Here is a 20,116-nt window from a genome sequence, read left to right on the forward strand (position 1 = left end):
ACGTACACCGTAAAATGAAGCTCGGTGTAAAAGTAAAGAGGTCCCTAGGGATGGACCTTATAACCTTTAAGGGACGCCGCCACGGGGATGTGTACGTATTTTAGATGGCGGCGGTGCGCTTTTATCTGTTAAACTAGTAAAGGCCATCCCTATTGCCTAAATAGGATTATGGAAAAGGCGTGAAGTAAACGGTAATATAACATATGATAAAAAAGCCTAAGTCAGACAATTCGACTGAAAAGTATTTGCCAGAATAACCTACAAGGAAACTGAAATTTCCAATTTCTGAGCAGGTTAATAGCCAAGAAACAGTGATACATCAAGCGATACAAACTGATGATGATACAACTGAGGAAAGTTCAAATCTGTCCTCTCTTAACTTTTTGTATTCGTCTGATATATAAATTACTTAGTCGTGAAAGATCGATGAAGGTTAATAATTATTGCAAATTAAAATTTTACGTGAATATTATCAGCCCCTTAAGGTTGAGAATTTTTTCATAATTATCCTCCATCCAAAAGGGTTTTGCGTTTCAATTACTCGAGTGAAAGGTAATGAGCGAGTGAATTCCTTGCTACAAAATAACGTTGCTTTCTCATATAAATATAGCCTTAAGGTTTTGATTTTGTAAATATGGAGCATTAGAATTTGGAATTTTGTTAAATATTTTCTTTCTAAACTATTTAGCAAAAATTTGATATATACCTAAAGCTCTTTAGAGGCTACATAGTAAGGTAATTAAATGCGAGTAAGTGTTTCTTTGATTTCAGTCTCCACGATTGTTTTATTGTGCATTGGAGAAGATCAGTAGTTAATTTCAACATTTAGCAAATTCACACTAATCTTTTACTTGAAAATAGGGGTGTTAATGATTATACTGAGGCTAAACTTTCACTTTACGAATGTTGCCATTCCTTCAACTCGTTTGTGTCCTTGTGTTTTCAAGTCCTCTTTACTCTGTTAATCGTTCTAATATTCCCTTCTCTTTGTGCGTGATTTTTCTTTGCGAATTTTGAAACTTTCTAAATTGTTTCGACCTTTCTAAATTTGTACTTATTTTCGTAGTTTCCATTACACTTTCGCGCCTTTCTCTCTTTGTCAAAAATTTTCACTCTTTCCAATTGTGATCTTTGCCTATTTATCCAACAACTTTTGTAAATTTCTTTCTAGCTTTAAATTTCATTCTCGCTCTCAATTTCTCATTAACTCTTATTTAGGTTTTTAATATAACTCTTGGTACAGCTTAAACGACTTTCTGAAATTATTCTCTTTTTCTAAGCTTACGCCCAATGAAATTTCACCATTTATCCTTCCATTGAGTTTTGCACAATTTTTTATTTGTTTCATTTGTCACCATTATCCTTCTTTTTCGTTTTTGTTCTATGAGGTATGATACCCCCTATGAGTTTTGCATTTTAATTATTTACTGTTAGCGTAAAGCTATTTTCATGATTTACCCGGTCCATAAGACGAACTCCACGTTATCACTTTGACGCGACTTCATGAATTTTGCGGCAGATTCAATGAGTTCCCAAGTTGAGTCGCAGTTGTACTCTCCATATTTCCCCAGATTTTCATCTGAGGCTCTTCGTTGACCTTTGTTTCCATTCCTGTTACTGGAGGACCCTCCATTGTTTTCGTGCCTCCAACAACCTAAAAAAACAATTTCATACAGTGTTATTCACCTAACTTGTTCATTAAAACTTTATTAGGATCTAAAAATGATACGTATTTGAAAATTTGAAATTAAGTTAACTTCGACGTGTACTTTTTTTAAAAATATTTATAACTTCCTTTCACTTCCGGTTTAACCGAAAATAACTGTCAACTTGCTTATTTGAAATGTGACCCCCACTATATTATTTTGGTTTTAGATTATGCGTAATATTTCAGACATATTTTCTGTACAATCTCCTATTCTTAGCCTTTACCATTTTTGAGATATTTAACCCGGAATTAAAAACGCGCCCTTATAATGATATTAAAGATATAATTGTCGTATTTTACAGAATGTCAATACGGATTTTTGAGTTTATACTTTTGCTATTTACATGGCTCAGTATTGCACAGTGTCCAAAATTCAACTCCTAACATTCACATTTGAACAACCTATATAATACTAAGACATATAAATAGCAAGATTGTAAATTTAAAACTAAGTATTGACATTCTGCGAAATATGAAGGTTACGGCTTTAATAACGGCGAAGAGATGCAATTTTAAAATTGATCATTATAGGGGCACATTTTTAATTTAGGGTTAGACATCTCATAAATGATAAGGGCTAAGTATAAAGTATTATACGGAAAATTTGTCAGAAATATTATGTAGAATCTAAAAATAAAATAATATTCTAGAGGTCCCGTTTGAAATAAGAAAGTTGACAGGTACTTCCGGTTAAACCGAAAGTGTTAGGAAGTTGAAAATATTTTTGAAAAAATGCACGTCAAAGTTAACTTAACTTCAAATTTCCTAATTTTTATCACTTTTAGATCCTAGTAAACTTTTAATGACCAGCTTGTGTAAACAACCCTGTATAGCTTGATTCATCTGATTTTTTGTTGCATCACATTCTAAAATAAAAAAATACAAAGTACAGATTTTTTACAAAATAGTCAAGACAGTAACAGGAATTTATGTAACCACTTAGGAAATACAGTATCGATATCCAAAAATTGACAATAACTGAAACACAGGGTGTCCAAATTTAAAATTATATTTACATTGTGGGCACTGACATCTGTCCCTTTAATTTGCGTGCGGTAAAACTCGTTACTGTTCAGGTACGCCAATTTCAGCGCGTAATTAATGCGGTAAAGTGGGTTTGACGCAAGCATTTGCGGGGTGAAAGGGGAAAGTAAATCGGCATTTGAGTGCGTTAAGAACACTTTCGCACAAAACGTAAACGCAATATATGGCAGCCACACTAAGGACATGACCTCCTGCGACAAGTAGCAAGACATCATGCTCTCTGACCCTCAAAGAGAGAGGAAGAGTAGAACATGATGTCTTGCAATTTACACTCGAAGGGTTCATAATGATATTCTACAACATACATTTGAAAAGTGCACTTGGGGTATAAGTTGTATTAAACAGTAGATGGCGCCAGTGGGACTTCTTTCTGTAGGTCCGATGTATTTACCATTGAAGTTGTCGGTTTCTGCCTGTGTTTAATTGTCTCGATAAATAGAAATGAACCGAACTTACGACTGACGAGACATAAATGACCTAATACGATTGAAACCGAATTTCGGGGTGTTCAAGTTAATTGAACGCAAAGCAGAATGACAACATAGAGGCTTAATAGGTTTTAATCTTCTCGCACTTTTAGACTGACACATTAGTTTTTGCAGGGGCATACGTTCAATTCGAGGTCTATTGTAGGCTCAATCAAATATCAGTGTGCGGTAAAAATATTTTCCTACAATCCTGCAATATACTAATTTAAAACACGCATTTACTACCTAGAAGGAGAATTTTACCGCAAGCGAATGTTAATCTGTCAACGTCAAAAGTCCTTGTGGACAATCAGCCAACCAACATTGACACGCGAACGGCAAAACTTTTTTCTACGCCCACAGCGGTAAATGGCAAATTACCTAACGGTAACGTATAACGAAAATCGACAATTACGGATAATTACATTTTGCATTCTCGACTAAGTTGTCTTGCTCCTACCACAGCCGTTTAATATTCTTGTAATGGAACGTACCATTATCTCACGTGTACGTGTAAAGAAATTACTGCACGCTGATATTTAATTAAACTCAGATTAGACAGCAAAGTTAACACACACGGCTCGTAGAAAATCTTAATACACCTAACATGTGCGGAAGTGTCTTTACCGCACTCAATTACTGGCTCCTAAACTGTAATGGGCGTGCAGTGATGTAGCACTGTGTGCACTTGTCAGGGAAGCAACTGTTACGTCAATATGTCAACATCAATGCCCTATTTGCCCGCAAACATTTTCGATATTGACACATGTCACTGACACGTGCTAAGTAGATTCTTTAATGCTAAGTGGATGTGAAGTCATTGTAATGGACAAATTCTTAGTTAACATATCAAACTTGACTGGATAAAAAGGGCTGAAGTCAAAGTTAAAAAATATCTTGGAGTTATGGCAAATTTGTTGCTTTTCTGGCCGTCTTTTTGACATTTAGGTGAGTCGCAGACTGCTAAAATCCTTGCGCAAACGAAAGTTATAAGAACATGAACAAAACTAGCTGGAAGTATATAGTTTATATCCAATATCCATTCAACGACCCAACTCGGGAAGTGATACTTTTCGGCACGCTAATTGCATTTGTGCAAACCATGAGAAACTCAGTTCGGTCGGAGATCGACAGTGATAAAGTGATTTTCGCACATGTTATATTTACCGTCTCGTATAAGTTCTATTACTACTAAAATATTAAAGTGCTTTAAAATAATTTTATCGCATGTATATACCAGGTGATTCTAGATAAATGACACAAGCAAATACCTTGAAATTGATAAGATCTAGGAAGAAATTTTCGAATAAAGTTATTTCTATTTTTAAGGACTCAATTTTATACGTCGTCCATGTTTTTTCCAAAATCACCTTCACTTTTCACTTGGGATCACCTTTGTTTTTTCAAATGGAACACCCAATTCATTTTTTGGGATTAGAATTCTTCGTTGACGGTAAAAAAAATTTTACTTGAAACATTTTTTGCTGAATGTGATAAAATTCATAATAAAATTAGATATGGCACAAACGCTTCAACGAACTTCATTAAAGTATTTGAGCAATTTCGTTTGTTATGTAGTGAATTTTATTTTATAAAAAAAAAATCTGTCCCAAATCATTTTGAAACGGTGCCCCTGCTGATAAAGGCATTTGACAATTTTGTATTGAAGTGATTGCGTGGAATTTTCTACCGTTCCAGTTGTGATGTTTGAACAAACGTTTCTGATCCGAATTTTCACGTCTCCACCGGTAGTTGACACTCGATGATGTTTCAAATCACCTCACAGGAAAAGTCTAATGGAGTCAAATCTGGTGATTGGGCTGACCGGTTACCACGCCCAATCCACCGTGGCAAATCTCCTAGCAAAAAGTTCCAATACTTCTCTGCATTGCGGTTTCTATCAACGAGACGTGGCCCAGTCAGATGTCTGCCTAAAATGCTACCCCAAACATTCTAAGTCCATGGTCGCTGTCTTTCCGCTTCACGCAACCGATGCGGCTTCTCAATCGACCAACAATGCACATTGTGGCGATTCGCTTCACCGTCGTTTATGAAGCTTGATTAATCGAAAAATAGTATATTTGAAAAAAAAAACTTCATTTTCGTGAAATTTATTTGTTCTGTTTTTTGCAAATTTCATCACTTTAAGCAAAAAATGTTCCAAGGAAAAACATTTTTATTATCAACAAAAAATTCGAATTTCTAGGAAAAAATTGGACGTTCCACTAAAAAAAAACAACGGAGTTGACCTCAAAAGACAAGTGAAGGTGATTTTGGAAAAAAAATTCACAGCATGAAAAGTTGAGCCCACGAAAATAGAAAAAAAATTATTCGAACATTTTTTTCAAGATTTTCTCGATTTTGAGGCATCTGTTCGTCCTGCTTATCTAGAATCGCCCCGTACATCCATATCGCCTGGAAGAGTGTTCACATTGACATAGGTCACGTTGATTTGCGGGCGACAAAGCGCTACTTTAAATTGATCAATATGTACGGCAAACCAACTTTGCGCACCGCCGTAGGAAAACGAGATTTTATCGAAAATATGGCTAAAGTCCTTCTCATTCGGCAAACTCAACTATTTAAAGTTTCTAGACGCAACAATTGCAATTAGAAAACTTCTTTAACCTCTCCGGTCATAATCGTGTTTTCCAGACCTCGTGAAGGAAATTAAGTTGAAAAAGGCCACGATCCAATTCCCCATTTACTTTTATTAATCCCACTTTTATCTAAACTCCATCTCATCCTCAGTAATCAGACCGGTGAAATCTGCCAGAAATTGGGAGCCAACGATTATTGGCTAGATAACGGCCCTTGATCTTGAAAAGGGATTAAAACCCGGATTAAACTGCCACTCCTCTAAAACTATTATATGCACTTCAACTATTTCCTATGTTCCAGATAGATGACGACCTATGACGAGGGCTAGGAAAGGTGAAAGATAAACTAGCGGACTTGTTAATCTGGGTTTTTACCCAATTAAGCTTAGAGGTGGTTTTTAGTTTCAAAGAAGCTGATTCAAGTACCGTCCGGGGGCTTTAAAAATGGCAGGACTACTTGAGCATCCCAGATAATTGAGAGAAAACTCTATTTAGTCTTTGAAGTGGAGCAATAGCTTAAAATGGAGTTGTTAACGACCGAACGAACCGCTCGAGAGTAATTTGGCCAGATTAAGTGAAAAGGGGGAAGGCAATCGAAAATACCTGCTACCCGTCTAATGTCTACTTCATTTATTTGCTTAAAAATTGCTTTTTGGACGGCTATCTGATCTTTTGGGCCCATTTAACTGGATCCGGGCCAAAGCTAATGGCGATACATTGCCCTATACAGCAACCCCAGATTGAATTAGAGTGCCTGTATAAATCTGGATTTAAGACAATCTTAATCAAAGCAATCGCAGTCCGAAAAAGTACAACACTTTTTAAGGTTATACAGTTCGTTTAATCAATCAATTAGACAGCTTAACTCGTCCCAAAAGCACTTAGGAAATAACGGGTCCAGTTCTTTCGGATGCGACTAAAAAAACTGCATCCACTCTAATTTGAATCCGATTTTAGAGTGCTTCTGTCTCGATTTGCATTTGAAAAATGAACAAAAGTTTGTCAATTAGTCCGTCGTTGAAGAGACGTTTTTTCTATTTTTCCCTCTCTTTTTCGCCAAAGGATTATTTTGCGTGAAATTTGCTTTTTTTGGTCCCCATACGGAACGTGGATTATACCACTTCTCAACTTAACTGGGAAGGGTAGTTACAGTTAAGCCGCAATATAAACTGGCACGGATAAGACCGTCTTAATAACAGAAAGCGTTAAATTTATGACTGACGATAACGATAAAGCGTTACCGGATGTCTGGTGCATAAAATCCAGCAATAACCCCCCAGCGAATAGACTCAACTTAAGGTTGTACTGTTGTTTAATTGGCAGAATATTAAATCCGACCCGGAAACGGGCCTAAGCCCATTATACCGGGGAGAATAGACGGGTAGCAAAGCTTTATTAAAAAGCAAATACAAATTAGAAAATTCTTACCCCACATCACTCTGGAAAATAATTGCGTTAAGCAAAGTTTAATTAACTATTCTAATCCGGAATCCTCGTTTCTCGCTCACTTTAAAACCGAGAGTATCTCTTTGACTGTCTCCGGTACAAGTAAAAGATATAGATGAATTTAATTAAACCATACTAATGGTTTGTTGAATTTTATCCTTAATAAAATTATTGTAAGAAGTGGTATTGGAATTGGACCATTAGCACTTTATTGGATTGTTGAAGAAAGTGGAAATTTAATAGATAGCGCTTAGGATTTTTTCTTTGATGTTGCGAGCTTAAGTTGTATCACTAATTATGATGAATTGTTATTGATAGTATTTCTCATTTTTAAGGCACACTTTGAATGAAACGTGTTCACCATTTCGCGGATATATTGTTATTCTTTGGAGTACATTTTGCTCTGAGTTGATTGAGACACGCCAAGGGATCAGTAAAAATGAATCCTTAAAATTTAGCAAGGAACCTATTGAAAACCTCGTTTTTATTAAATAAATTATTTCTGAATTAATTTCTAAAAAGGGAACCAACTTGGACAGTGTTTTCCACCCATCTACAGCTGCGTTGATCTGGAAAAAATTAAATACGAAAGTTTTCTTTAATCAAGAGCAGCTTACTCCAAAGCATATACATACAGGGCGTCCATTTAACAACCCCTCGGACTCCTAAGAGTTCATTTGTGATTTCATAAAAAAAATAATTATGGAGTTGTATATGAAGCTAATGAAGGTACATTTTAAAACTAGCGACAACTCTACCTGGCGTCCCAAAAGTGACATAAAGTGTGATTGTTTTAAATAGGACCACCCGAATTTTTCTGACGTGATAGAATTCTCTCTTAGACCTGTGTTAGTTCCTTGATTTTTTATCCTCGGATGCAGAGACTCATAGCAATGACTTTTTAAAAGGAATTTTAGACGTTTGCAGTGCCCCATAAAAAAGCAAATATCGTAGTTACTTTAAATTAGATTTTGATAATTTCAAGATGGATTCTCACGTAAGACCTCCTTAGCAGGTACTAATTCTCGTTTAGCCAAAAATACATACAGGGTGTTCACAATAATAACTTTAATTTTCTACTTTGCAATTTTAATTTTTTGATTTTTTTTAAAGAGGATACTGTGTGTTTTCATGGCGAAGGACGAAAGAAAATTCAATTTTCTTCATTGTGGTATCAAATAATGTGATATTTATCTTAAGTTTTAATTGAATACTTATCATGTGTTGCTATGGTTTCCATGTCTTTTGGTTCAAATTTTGGCAGCTTATTTACGGTTTTTCGCTTCTTCGAAATCCGTTTATTTTAAAATTGGCCATCGAGATGAGGTAAACTCAGTGAAAACTTATATGATGAATTGTATGATTTATGAAATTGGTTTGTGTGATGGAAATTGTTCATTAGCATCTCGAATTTAGACGCAATGATTTCCTAGTAGAAGACATCCTGATGTAAGGAGCTTAGAAAGTCTAAAGGACCATTTTGAACGGACAGGAAGTGTTAATTATGAAAAAAAAGTTGAAACAAGTGGGTTTTACTAAAAGAAAATTAACTGGCAATCACTTCACCAGTAATAGAAAAATCAAGCATTAGTGCAAAATGTATTAGGGATAATTACGGCAAAAATCATTCCAGATGTTTTCCGTCATTTTCAAAACACGCTGCAACTCCTAAGAAAAAGATCTTGTGATATCGGGAAGCATTTCCGCACGAAAGCTCTGAAGTCACTCTTGAATTCTTAATTTCATATCGTCACGCGTTGTTGGTGGTCTCTAAAGATCTGACTTCACTTTGCCCTAAAAGAAGTAGTTCAAAGGAATCAAATCGGGACTCTTCGGTGGCCATGTAACTGGGCCCGATAGAATTTAATAACGTGATTATCAAATCCTGAGCCTGAATTGCTATTATAAACCTTACCTATCAATCCACTTTTAAGAAAAAGACATTGAAAGGTGTTCTCGTGCAAGAACACAAAAATTAAATGAAGATCAATCTAACTGAAACCACGTTTCGTCTTTTGTGTATTTCGGGATGCGATCTAATTAAGGTGGAAGACCTTGATTTAAAAAATTTAGGAAAACTTTTCCGGTCACTCACCCTTAAAAAAAATATGGTCCAACAACATAATTATCGATTATTCGTGCTCGAGCATTTAAACTCCAATTTTGTTGAATTAATTTGAATAATTTATTTGAATAGTACGGGGGTTTTCTGTTCCATAATAGTGAAAGTTGTGCCTATTAACAAGTCCATTCCAACGAACGATGCACTCATCAGTAAAAGGAATCAATTTTAAGACGTCTTCCCTGTTACTTTGTTGCTGCATTCACTGGCAAAAACGAATTCTAGTAATAAATTCAGCATCAGATAATTCTTGATGTAATTGCGAATGGTACGAACGGTACGAATGGTACGAATGGAACTTATTGATCTTCAAACGTTTTGCTGCTGATGTTTTTTATTTGCTGTTGCTGGCTAATTTCTCCTACGCTAATTTTTGAGTTTTCTAGGACTGGTAAAGTAATTTCCAGTTCATTTTCTTCTAGTAAGACCTTTTTGTTTCGACTTTCTTTTCATAAGTAACACTTCCCGTCCGTTCAAAACTTCTCCTTTACACTTTTTGGAACTCCTTACCTTAGGGTTACCTCTATTAATAAATCGTTGCACGTAAATCCGAGATTCTAATAAGTAATTTCCATCACACGAACTAATTATATAAATCATACTAATAAGTTTTTGCTAAGTATACCTCATCTCGATGGCAAGTTCTAGAATAACCAGGTTTCGAAGAAACAAAAAACCGTAAGTGAGCTGCTAAACACTCAGACACTTGACCATGAATGCAGGTTTTCTCGAAATAATTAATAAGACCATTAGCGATTAAGATAAATATAACATTATTTTATACCAAAATGAAGGAAATTGAATGTCCTTTCGTCCTTCGTCATGAAAAACCACACTGTCCTATTAGAAAAAATAAAAAAATTGAAATTGCAAAGGAGAAAATTAAAGTTATTATTGTGGACATCCTGTATGTATTTTCGGCTAGATGAGTATTAGTACCTGTTAAGGAGGTCTTACGTGAGAATCCATCTTGAAATTATCAAAATTTAATTTAAAGTAACTACGATATTTGTTTTTTTTATGGGGCACTGCAAACGTCTAAAATTCCTTTTAAAAAGTCATTGCTATGAGTCTCTGCATCCGAGGATAAAAAATCAAGGAACTAACACAGGTCTAAGAGAGAATTCTATCACGTCAGAAAAATTCGGGTGGTCCCATTTAAAAAAATTGCCCTTTATGACGTCCTACTTTTTTGGGAGATTCTGAAGGATTGTCGGCAATTTTAAAATGTACCTTTATTAGCCTCATTTAGGTGCCTATAACTGATTTCTTTGCGAAATAACAAATAAACTCATAAGAGTCGGAGGGGTTGATAAATGGACACCCTGTATTTACATGGTGTATGTATACGGTGAAGTGAATGGGTGGCCTGCCAAAGTTACGTCCTCTTAGATGGAACTACCTGCATCATAATCTACGGTTTTTTCGTAGAATACACGCAACTACTCGTTTTTGAACAAATTCTCGTTGAATAGATGATAATTTTGAAATGCATAATTCAATACCTATGGCTGATGTTAAAAAAAAGGATTACAGAATGCTTTTGGTAATAATTTATTTGATTTTTTGTATTAATTATTATTACCTATAAGAAAATTATCAACATTTTTCACGACTAACTAGGAATATTGAGAACGTGATGCTCAAAGCAACTTATTTACAACCCAATCGTGGTTTATTTAACGATTAATTATTCAAAATGGGATAACTCTACACATAGGTAAAGTTATGCAAAACAAATAAATAAATATTAATCACATGTTTATTTTCAAGTCGTCAAAATCGAAAAATACAAAAATGTATGGAGCGTTTCATTTAAGCCGTAGGTTTCATATGCTACCCGTTTTCGGACTGCTCCATATGAAAGAGTTATTTTTGAAAAAAATTACTTCTGATCAGCTACAACTTTCGCGTCTAAATTTCTTTTCGGATTAAAGGGAGAACCCCTAAATTTTTTACGAAACTGTAACCAATGGCCTTGTTTACGTGCTTCTTGCTTGATAGTCAATAGGACAATGAATCATCAGGTCAAAGGATAGAAAACCACTTCTCAAAGGGTTGCACGTCAAAAAAGCAATGTACGAATGTTTGTTCGAAAAAAAAACAGAAACAGCTCATGATTAAGGAATCCTATTCCGAAGACTCTTATTTGAACGGTACAAAGAGGAAAAAATAGGGTGTTGGTGGCGTTAAAGCTGCATATTTTTGTGTTAACGTTAACTCAAAGTCAGAAATTGTGATTCGCAAACACCAAGGCAGAGTTTATACAGGGTGAGTCGGGAGGATCGTGCCAAACTTCAGGAGCGTGTTGTACATGAAAAATAAATGTAAAAAAACTGAAATGTTGTTATCCGATTTTCGTTTGTTTACAAGTTATAGCGTAAATAAAATTTTTTAACTAGAATTCTATTTACCATAAACGTACCTTTCCTGGCCGTTGGATTGATCGTGGTGGCCCTATTAGTTGGCCTCCAAGGTCTCCAGACCTCACACCGCTAGACTATTGTTTGTGGGGTTGGTTTAAAACTGAAGTGTACAGAGTAAAAGTGGACACTCAAGATGCACCAATTCAACGCATTAGAAATGCTGCAGCTTCTATTAAAGAAAGACATGAAACAATCAGGAGCACAACGAATGCTCTTCATAGACGAAGCCGAAAATGTTTAGAAGTTAATGGCGATATTTTTGAACATTTACTATGATGTCCAAACGTTAATTTATGGAATTTCTTATGAAATTTATAATTTTTTTAAATTTTATGTTTTAATTTTATTTACGCCATAACTTGTAAACAAACGAAAATCGGATAACAACATTTGAGTTTTTTTACATTTATTTTTCATGTACAACACGCTCCTGAAGTTTGGCACGATCCTCCCGACTCACCCTGTATCAAATGATTTATCTCTTCATTCAAATAAAGACTCAATATAGACAGGTAATAAATTGTCATTTTAAGGAATTTAGTACGTGATACTAATAATTCCAATGGAACTTGCCTATCTTCATTAGTAAAGGCCCAACCAAGGAATTTTAAATGCACAAAAATGGGTTAATTACAAAAGAAAAAAATCGAACCATGAATGCAGCAAAAGGAAAGCAATTACAGATAATTTTGAACAGAAAACCCAAGTAAAATTGTAAAGGAAATTTAAATCGTTAACTTTAGTCCATCATAATATAAAAGAGTAGATGCGAAAACATGTCTGCAGGAAAGTGTCAACTTAAGCACGGAAGTAAAAAAAAATCTCTATTTCAACCGAACGGTTAGTGCTACATATAACTACACTCTTAGCAGTTTCATTGTAAGCTGTATTGCCGCACTGCTATAGTCATTTTTGTCTGTTGTAAGTAGAAAAGCTTCATGTAAGGGAATGGCTCTCGGAAAGATCAAAATCAGCAAGTCGATAAAGCAGTGTTGTAAATCCAATTTTTAACAAACTTAATATTATGTCGATAGTTCATGTTTAGAAGTTGGATCGAAATGTAACAGCAAGTCAGTATTTAAATCTGTGAATATTTCGCCCTATATTACAGCGTCCTCAGTCCTCTGAGTGTAATAAATAAGCATTAACAAAAATAGGTATTAATCATGATTTATAAACTTTACAGCCCCAGTTCGCTTTTAATATGTTTTCTTTGTTGGGCACATTGATTTCGTATGTTGTTGTCTTCTTTGTACGCTCCTGTGCGAGCTTTACAAGGATAAACAAGAACAAATAAGGATAGCAAAGGGGAGGTAGAAGTTTATGTTTTGCCTGGAGTTTGAACGTAATTATATTTTTACGTTCATTTTTACTTTGTACCTCGGCAATTTCAGACATACAGACGGAACAACGAATTGAGAATCAACTTTTTTATAACTAATCTATTTTCATTATTTTATAAATTAATCGTGATCCGGTCGCGTAACAATCGCGTTAACTTCCTTAATTCGCTATTTTGCCAACTTCGCCATCGTGAAACTTAAATTGAAAAAAGCTTGAAATTTGCATTCGCGGAAACTTTCAGAAAATGATACCAAACATCTAGATATCCCAAACATAGAGTGAAGGCACATCGGAACGATCGAAACAATTTTCATCTCAAAGCCGCTCCTGCCGCCTTCCTTGAACGAAAACTAAATGCCGCACGTAATTTTAATTTAGATAGTGAAACGGTGCTAGGCACCTCAACTTAATTATAAGAAAAGGCTTAAAGTCGGACATAATTAACTTACAAAAACAGAGATATTCAGTGTAAATAAATGCGCTGGCGTTAAAAATTTAAACAATTCCTACTGTCACATTTATTAAATTAAAATAACTAATGCGGCGTTGAAAAGTGCTCGTTCTGTGTGTGCCTCATATTTGTGATAGACACCTCTTTTGTACAATTTTAATTAAGTTTACATCTTTGTTGAAGCTCTAGGTTAATTCAGTTCATTTTCAAATTCAATATTTCTGTCCACTGTCGTACTTTTGAAATCGACTCCTAGTGGCCATTTGACTAAGACATTAATACGGATATTACTGCGTCGGCACCCTCAACATCTCACCGGTTTTCTTCAAACAATCTGTCTTACATGGAATGAAACTTACCTCGTTTATAATCTGAGTGAACTGTATAGTGAGGATCATAATGGATGTCAGTAATTTGCCAGAAGTAGCCTGAAAACGAGAAGGAAAATCGAATTTAGGTCGCTAACTGGCAATAAGTATGTCGGGAAAAAGTGTTTTCAAAGCTTGTTAAATATGGATTCACCCTCTTGCTTCGCATCCTACGGACCAAATTTTTCTTAAAACTAGAAAAGTATTTTCAAATTTCCCCCTCAAAGGGCAAAAATTTAATTCCAGCAACTTCCCGGAAACAATGTCTCAGTCGAAAACTCGCGGCCTCAAAAACGTTGTAATAAATCTTCGTCCCGGAATGTAAATCCCGCAGAAACAAGACAGGAAACGGCGGAATTCCGCCTTAGACAAATTAAAAATTAATAAACGAGTCCGAAGTTGCGCTAGTTGAAACAAGTTCTAGGTTGCCGTTATTAAAAAGAAAACGCGGTTAGTGCGAAAGTTTCACAATATGGCGATTTATAGATAAAGTTTCGAAATAGCGCACCGAAGGAGTTGACGCTTCGCTAAAGCTGCAGATGTCACAGAGTTTTTTTTTATTCGACGGGTTAAAGCATTAAAATGAAACAAACAGTGTAAATTTCGTACTAACGCAAATTAAGCTAATCGGCTCCGAAAGCTAATCTTGCACAATTGATTCAAGTGGCTAGGTAAAGGGGTGTGCAGTTAATTATTTCTGGTCAACTGATTGGTCCGTGAGTGTACAAACAAGGACACTTAATCCTGTTCGTAATGGTCCTTCTCGTAAACACCAGACGTATTGTGGCGGTTTTGTTAACCAAACCAGAGAATTTATATTACTATCGGAAATTGTAAAACTCTTGTCCCAGATCGCTCTGATAATTTACCTATTTTCTACTTAAAAAAATTTCCCACCTATTCGATCATAATCTTCCCTTCTAGCCCCAACTAATAAAAATAATCCAAAGTAACTTATCCACCACATTTTCATAATCTAACATGTAACAAACACATTTTGTATTATTCAAGCATGTCGAAGCGAAAAGGTGAATATAAACTTTTTGGCAACTCCACGGCGGTTTCCGAGCGATCCTCGGGTTGTGCCGAGCGCGAGTCGTCTGTAGCGAAGGCGTCGCGGTGCCACACTGGACGCAATACGAAACATGTTGGATTTTATAGGCAAAAAGGGGGATGTCAGCGAACAGCTTTCGAGATCCAGAAAGTTGAATTCGATACCTGATGCGCATTTTTAAGTCAATTAAGAGTTTTTTTTTTATTAATCCGGAGATGCTAAGTGAGGCAATTTACTTTATCCCACTATCCAGATACTACTTCATTTTTTTTTTAAATAATGCTGATGAAAAGTCGTTCCATACTAAAGCGGTATCCCAGCGCACGAGAGCAAACCTGAAAAGTTAATACATTGAAAACTAATCAATGTGTTCACACTGAGGTGATCGCCACGCTCCCATGCATTCAAATGAGCATTGCGCTCACGATTGTGAGCGTGAGCGCAGCTTGGACCGCTAGTATGAAACTGGATTAGGACCCGTAAAAGTTAGAGCAAGAGTAATTTTTGCATATTTTAGCCAGAATATGTCGGAGAGCTGATATAGAACTTATTGCCATAATCCGTACAAATATGCACTAACCATCGTTACCAGGTATTTTGATAGGTAGGGAGATCCACCTTTATTTTTGGCAATAGATATAGATTTAGATAAATGGAAGAAACATCGGACGATTAAGGAAGTAGTTGCGAGGTGGAAATAGATCTACAGAATAACTTTTAGGTTTTCAGGTGTTGTGCAAAACCCGAAATTTTCGCATTTGAAAATTTTTTTCCCGACTTAAGGCGAAAACTTAAATTACTTATCCATCGGAATTTTTCATAAGCTCCAATGTGACAGTCTTTGTGTCGTTCTATGACGTTTCGTTTGCCAATAATAATAATTAACTTTGTTGTCTAAATACGGCCCTGGTAAATTTTGATGTCTAATGTAGCCCAATGGAAAAAAATCTAACAGAGTCGTATTCGGGAAACGGACTGGCCAAAGATGTTCCTAATGGGTGTCTACCCACTTTCCACCAAATCTATGCGAAACATGTTCCTGCACACTCGTGCATCATGTACGGGTTCGCCATTCTCTTGAAGCCATCGGTTATGTGTTAAAGCCAACGGGTGATTATCTAAGGGCTTTCTCCTAATTCCTTTGAAGTAAAATGGTCATAAAAGAAAGGACCACTATTTCGAGTGCTAAATATTCAACTCAACTCTTAAACCTAAAGTGATGTTGGTTATGCGCAAACCTATAGACGCAAGGGTTCTCTGTGAACCAATAATACGTATTTTTTTTTGTGAAAATTCCATTATTTGTCACTTGTGTCTCGTTTGACTCAAAACATCAAAACTGTATTTAACACATTAAACGCAGAAACTGTCCATTGAAATGGTTTAAGTATGTTATGGACAAAGCCCCAGTGGTTTTATGAACCGTCAGGTGAATTCATATTATTAATAGTAGCCGAGACCAACAGACTGCTTTAACGTCGATCCTCAAATACGTATTGGTCTGCACTGACCTGAAAACATTATTTAGCTCTATCCATGCTTTAGATGAGGTGTAGCACTCAATACTAATTTGAAATAATGAGTACATCGAAAAGTTTAAAATTCCATGCATCTGTGCACGATTGGACGAATCTCTCTACATCAAGTGTGAAATATCTCAGTATTATTTTTAAGGAGAAACTTCACATTATCCGGGATTAATAAAGGGGAAAGTTGGTGGGAAATGGCGTGGAAGAAGATGAAATAGTGGAGGATTTAATCTGAGTGTCACGCAATCTTTTTAAGATTTACGTTAGCGTTAATGAAAATATATGAGCGCATCGAGAGTAAACTTTGGCCATCGAGGGTATTGGATAAAAATGGAGAAGTAATCTTTTTTAGGGTTATGGCCTCCTATAGATTATCCAAGAAAAGGGTGAAGGATTCTTTGGAGTTAATGCTCCTCGAGACAAAATATTAAAAATAGATGCCTACTGACCTGTAAGTTAACAACCTTTTCACACAATAATTCTAATTTTGATACAATGTCTAGCTTAAAAGGACTTTAATTAAAAACTGTCGTAAAGCCTTCAAAATCAAACTCAAGGGATATTGGAGACTATTGAGGGCACCCTTGATTGTGCTTTAAAACGTAATTTAAGTTCAGTCACCGGATTCGCAATGGAAATTAATTCGCCAAATATTAATTTAGAGGGATGGTTTCGAGTAGCTACGTAGGGATGTTTATTCAGTAAAGGGAATATTCCATGTTTTTAAAAGTGGATGAGAGTATTCTTGACGTAATTATGAATGTGAAATAATTGAAGATATTTGTTTCTCGTGCGCTGAAAACGCAAAAAGCACTTTCCAATAGCGATTTTTTGTTGATCATTAAATGGGGCAGTAAATAATCATATCTGTCTGTCACATTAACGATGCAAATTAACGTGGATGGAACAGGACCTGAATAATCGTCGAAAAAGCGACGAAAAAGTTTGAGCGACAGCCGCGTATCGGAATTAGTATGGACCCTAAGCCGAATTTCATTACAGGGTGCTTTTTAAACGACGGATATGTCAATGAAGTAGAATATGGAACAGGTTTTAAAAGGGACGGTGGTCTAGAAATATGACTAAAATTAAATGAAAGAGGGCAAAATTAGAGAGGAAAATTATGGCTGGAATCTGGAATGTTTTAAATCAAAATAACACGACCCTTCTGGGTTCCCAGATAAAGGATAATGACTCTTCAACCAATTTGTCAACGTCCCTCTAGTAAAATGACGTTGTTGAACGTCACCGACCAATCAGAGTGAGTCCTTCGCATCCAGCTCTCGGGTTGATTACGGCCTTAGGAAAGCTAGTTTTATGGCGTTCAAGATGTTTTGATTTATTTAGATTAGCTCTATTTGTTGTATTTTATTTTTTTGAAAATCTCAGTTTTTACAAACGGATTTTTAACAATCGGTCCAATTTTGAGTTTAGTTTTTTCTTACATTGAAATACTGGTTTATACTAAGTTCTCGTCCCTTTGTTAATACTCGGCTGATTTAAGTCTGATTTTCGAGAATTGGGTTAGAAAAATTCACGTTTTATAGTTGAATTTTTGATGTTTTCAGTAGATATTTACCTCAACAGAATAGCTCTACTCTGTGAGCAATAATTTCGCCTGTGTTTATCCGGTTTCTTCGCAGCTTCTACTACATTTAATATTCATTCAGATTCCTCCTTTGTACATTTAAAATGCATAAATGCTGACCATAAATTAGAATACAAAATCTTAGTTTTTTTCAGGCAATTTTGTGATATTTATGCAATTTAGTTCACCGACATATGGTGCTACATGAGATGTTTTTTTACAGCTTTTACCTCCTACTTTCACCACTATTTCAGACCGCCCCTGATTTCTTGCAATGGAACACAGTTTTCATTTTAGCGAATTTTGGATTTTAATGCCAACGTGGTTCAATAACGTAGCTCGATTGTGAAAGCTGCAAGTACTTTCTTTAAGTTTTTACCTATTGTTTATCATTTTTCGACATTCGCCTGGTACTCCCTTCATATATATGAGAACTAAGTTGCGAAATTTCATTTCCTCACATTAATTTTCAACATTCAATTCTGCACCTAGCCAGCGGCGCAGCGCGATTCTAAGAGCTATAATGAATGTTTAAAGATTTCTAAAATTGGAAATCTAATTTTTACTCAGTCTCTATAAATGACCTGATATGCATCATGTGGTTTGTTATTCAGGGTGACCCATTTAAAACGGTCCACCTGAAGTACCTTGAATGGATTTTTTGTTCTTCGGGCAATCACGAGAACGTCAATTTTGCTTTTAGGAGGATATTTTTAGATTATAAATTCGTAGGTGTAAAGTCATCTCGCTAAACGAGGTGCCAACCCCTTCAAAAATCTTAAATGGCACAGAGGGACAAGTGACACATCAAATGAAAGGTATTTCAATTCTCTTAATAAGTATGCTGAAAATTTTTTTGCTGCACCTTTAAATATTGTAAAAAAACGTTTTAAAACATCGGTGAAATAAATTTTAAAAAATGACCTAAACCTAATAATAATAAACTCACCAATATTACAAAAAGGGGTGTTTATCATCGAGTTCTTATAGAAGAAATGATTGGTTTTGTTAGCATTGAACGGGTAGTTTTGTTCCGATTTTGCACTGATCTGAATTGTACCGTGAAATTTGTCGATTCATCAGACGATTCAAAGTGTCATGGTTTACATCACTGTAGAGAGGATTGAAATTGCTACCACCTATTTCCAGAACAATGAAATAGCCCGAGAAACTGCAAGAATTTTTAATGGAAGGCATCCCGGTAAGAATCTAAGCCATCCCTACGTGACGAATTTAATATCTAAATTCATGGAGACTGGATCCGTTGCCATCAAAAAACATGAAAGGCGACACACTGTTACCAACGAGGCTGCACAGATTGCAATTTTGGGACATATTAAACTGGATCATGTAAATCAAGAAAAGTTTATTCAAGCACCCGAAAATTAAAAGCAACATCAGGTGTTCCGTGCAGTAATTTTCAGAGGATCTTGAAAAAACATCATTTACATCCCTATAATATGCATCTCATTCATGAGCTCAATAAAGATCATTCAGATCGCCGTATACAATTTTATTAGGTGATGAGTGAAAGCATTTTGATCAATCCCAATCATTTAAATCCTACATGATTTTCTGACGAATGCACGTTCTTTCTGAATGGTTTCGTTAACAGACATAATTGCAGATATTCGAGTGATGTGAATCCTAGAATTATGAGAGAGCATTCACAGTATCCAGAAAAACTGAATGTATGGTCTCGGATTTTGAGAAATCGTATTGTTGGACCTTTCTTTCTACCTGATAACCTGACGGGCGAATCATACCTCAATCTGCCTCAAAACTTCATCTACGGTCACATTGTGAATATACTTAAAAATGACGATCAGGTCCAAGAGAATGATGTATTTTTTCAACCGAATGGCTCTATGCCCCACCATGCAGTGGTACGTCACATTTTGAATCAGCATCTTCCCGAACACTGGAGTGGTAGAAAAGATTTCATTGATTGGCCCCCAAAATCGCCTGA

At 35.6% G+C, this 20,116-nt stretch overlaps 2 protein-coding genes across 2 annotated transcripts in view; one reads left to right on the forward strand and one right to left on the reverse strand.

Annotated features, from left to right (window-relative positions):
* The window catches only part of LOC136346380 (acid sphingomyelinase-like phosphodiesterase 3b), a 28,009-nt gene extending 12,858 nt beyond the window's left edge, over positions 1-15,151 (reverse strand). The window contains exons 1-3 of the mRNA XM_066295472.1: positions 14,874-15,151; positions 13,968-14,036; positions 1,459-1,654 (exon numbers count right to left, since the gene is read on the reverse strand). Coding sequence (XP_066151569.1) covers positions 1,459-1,654; positions 13,968-14,036; positions 14,874-14,949 — 341 coding nt within the window. The 5' untranslated portion in view covers positions 14,950-15,151. The remainder of the gene's footprint in view (positions 1-1,458; positions 1,655-13,967; positions 14,037-14,873) is intronic.
* Positions 1-20,116, forward strand: part of Samuel (SAM-motif ubiquitously expressed punctatedly localized protein) — a 215,141-nt gene that overhangs the window by 89,203 nt on the left and 105,822 nt on the right. The gene's annotated exons all lie outside the window — the stretch shown is intronic.

This window comes from Euwallacea fornicatus, chromosome 23 (genome assembly GCF_040115645.1).
Source record: "Euwallacea fornicatus isolate EFF26 chromosome 23, ASM4011564v1, whole genome shotgun sequence".
NCBI lineage: Eukaryota > Metazoa > Arthropoda > Insecta > Coleoptera > Curculionidae > Euwallacea > Euwallacea fornicatus.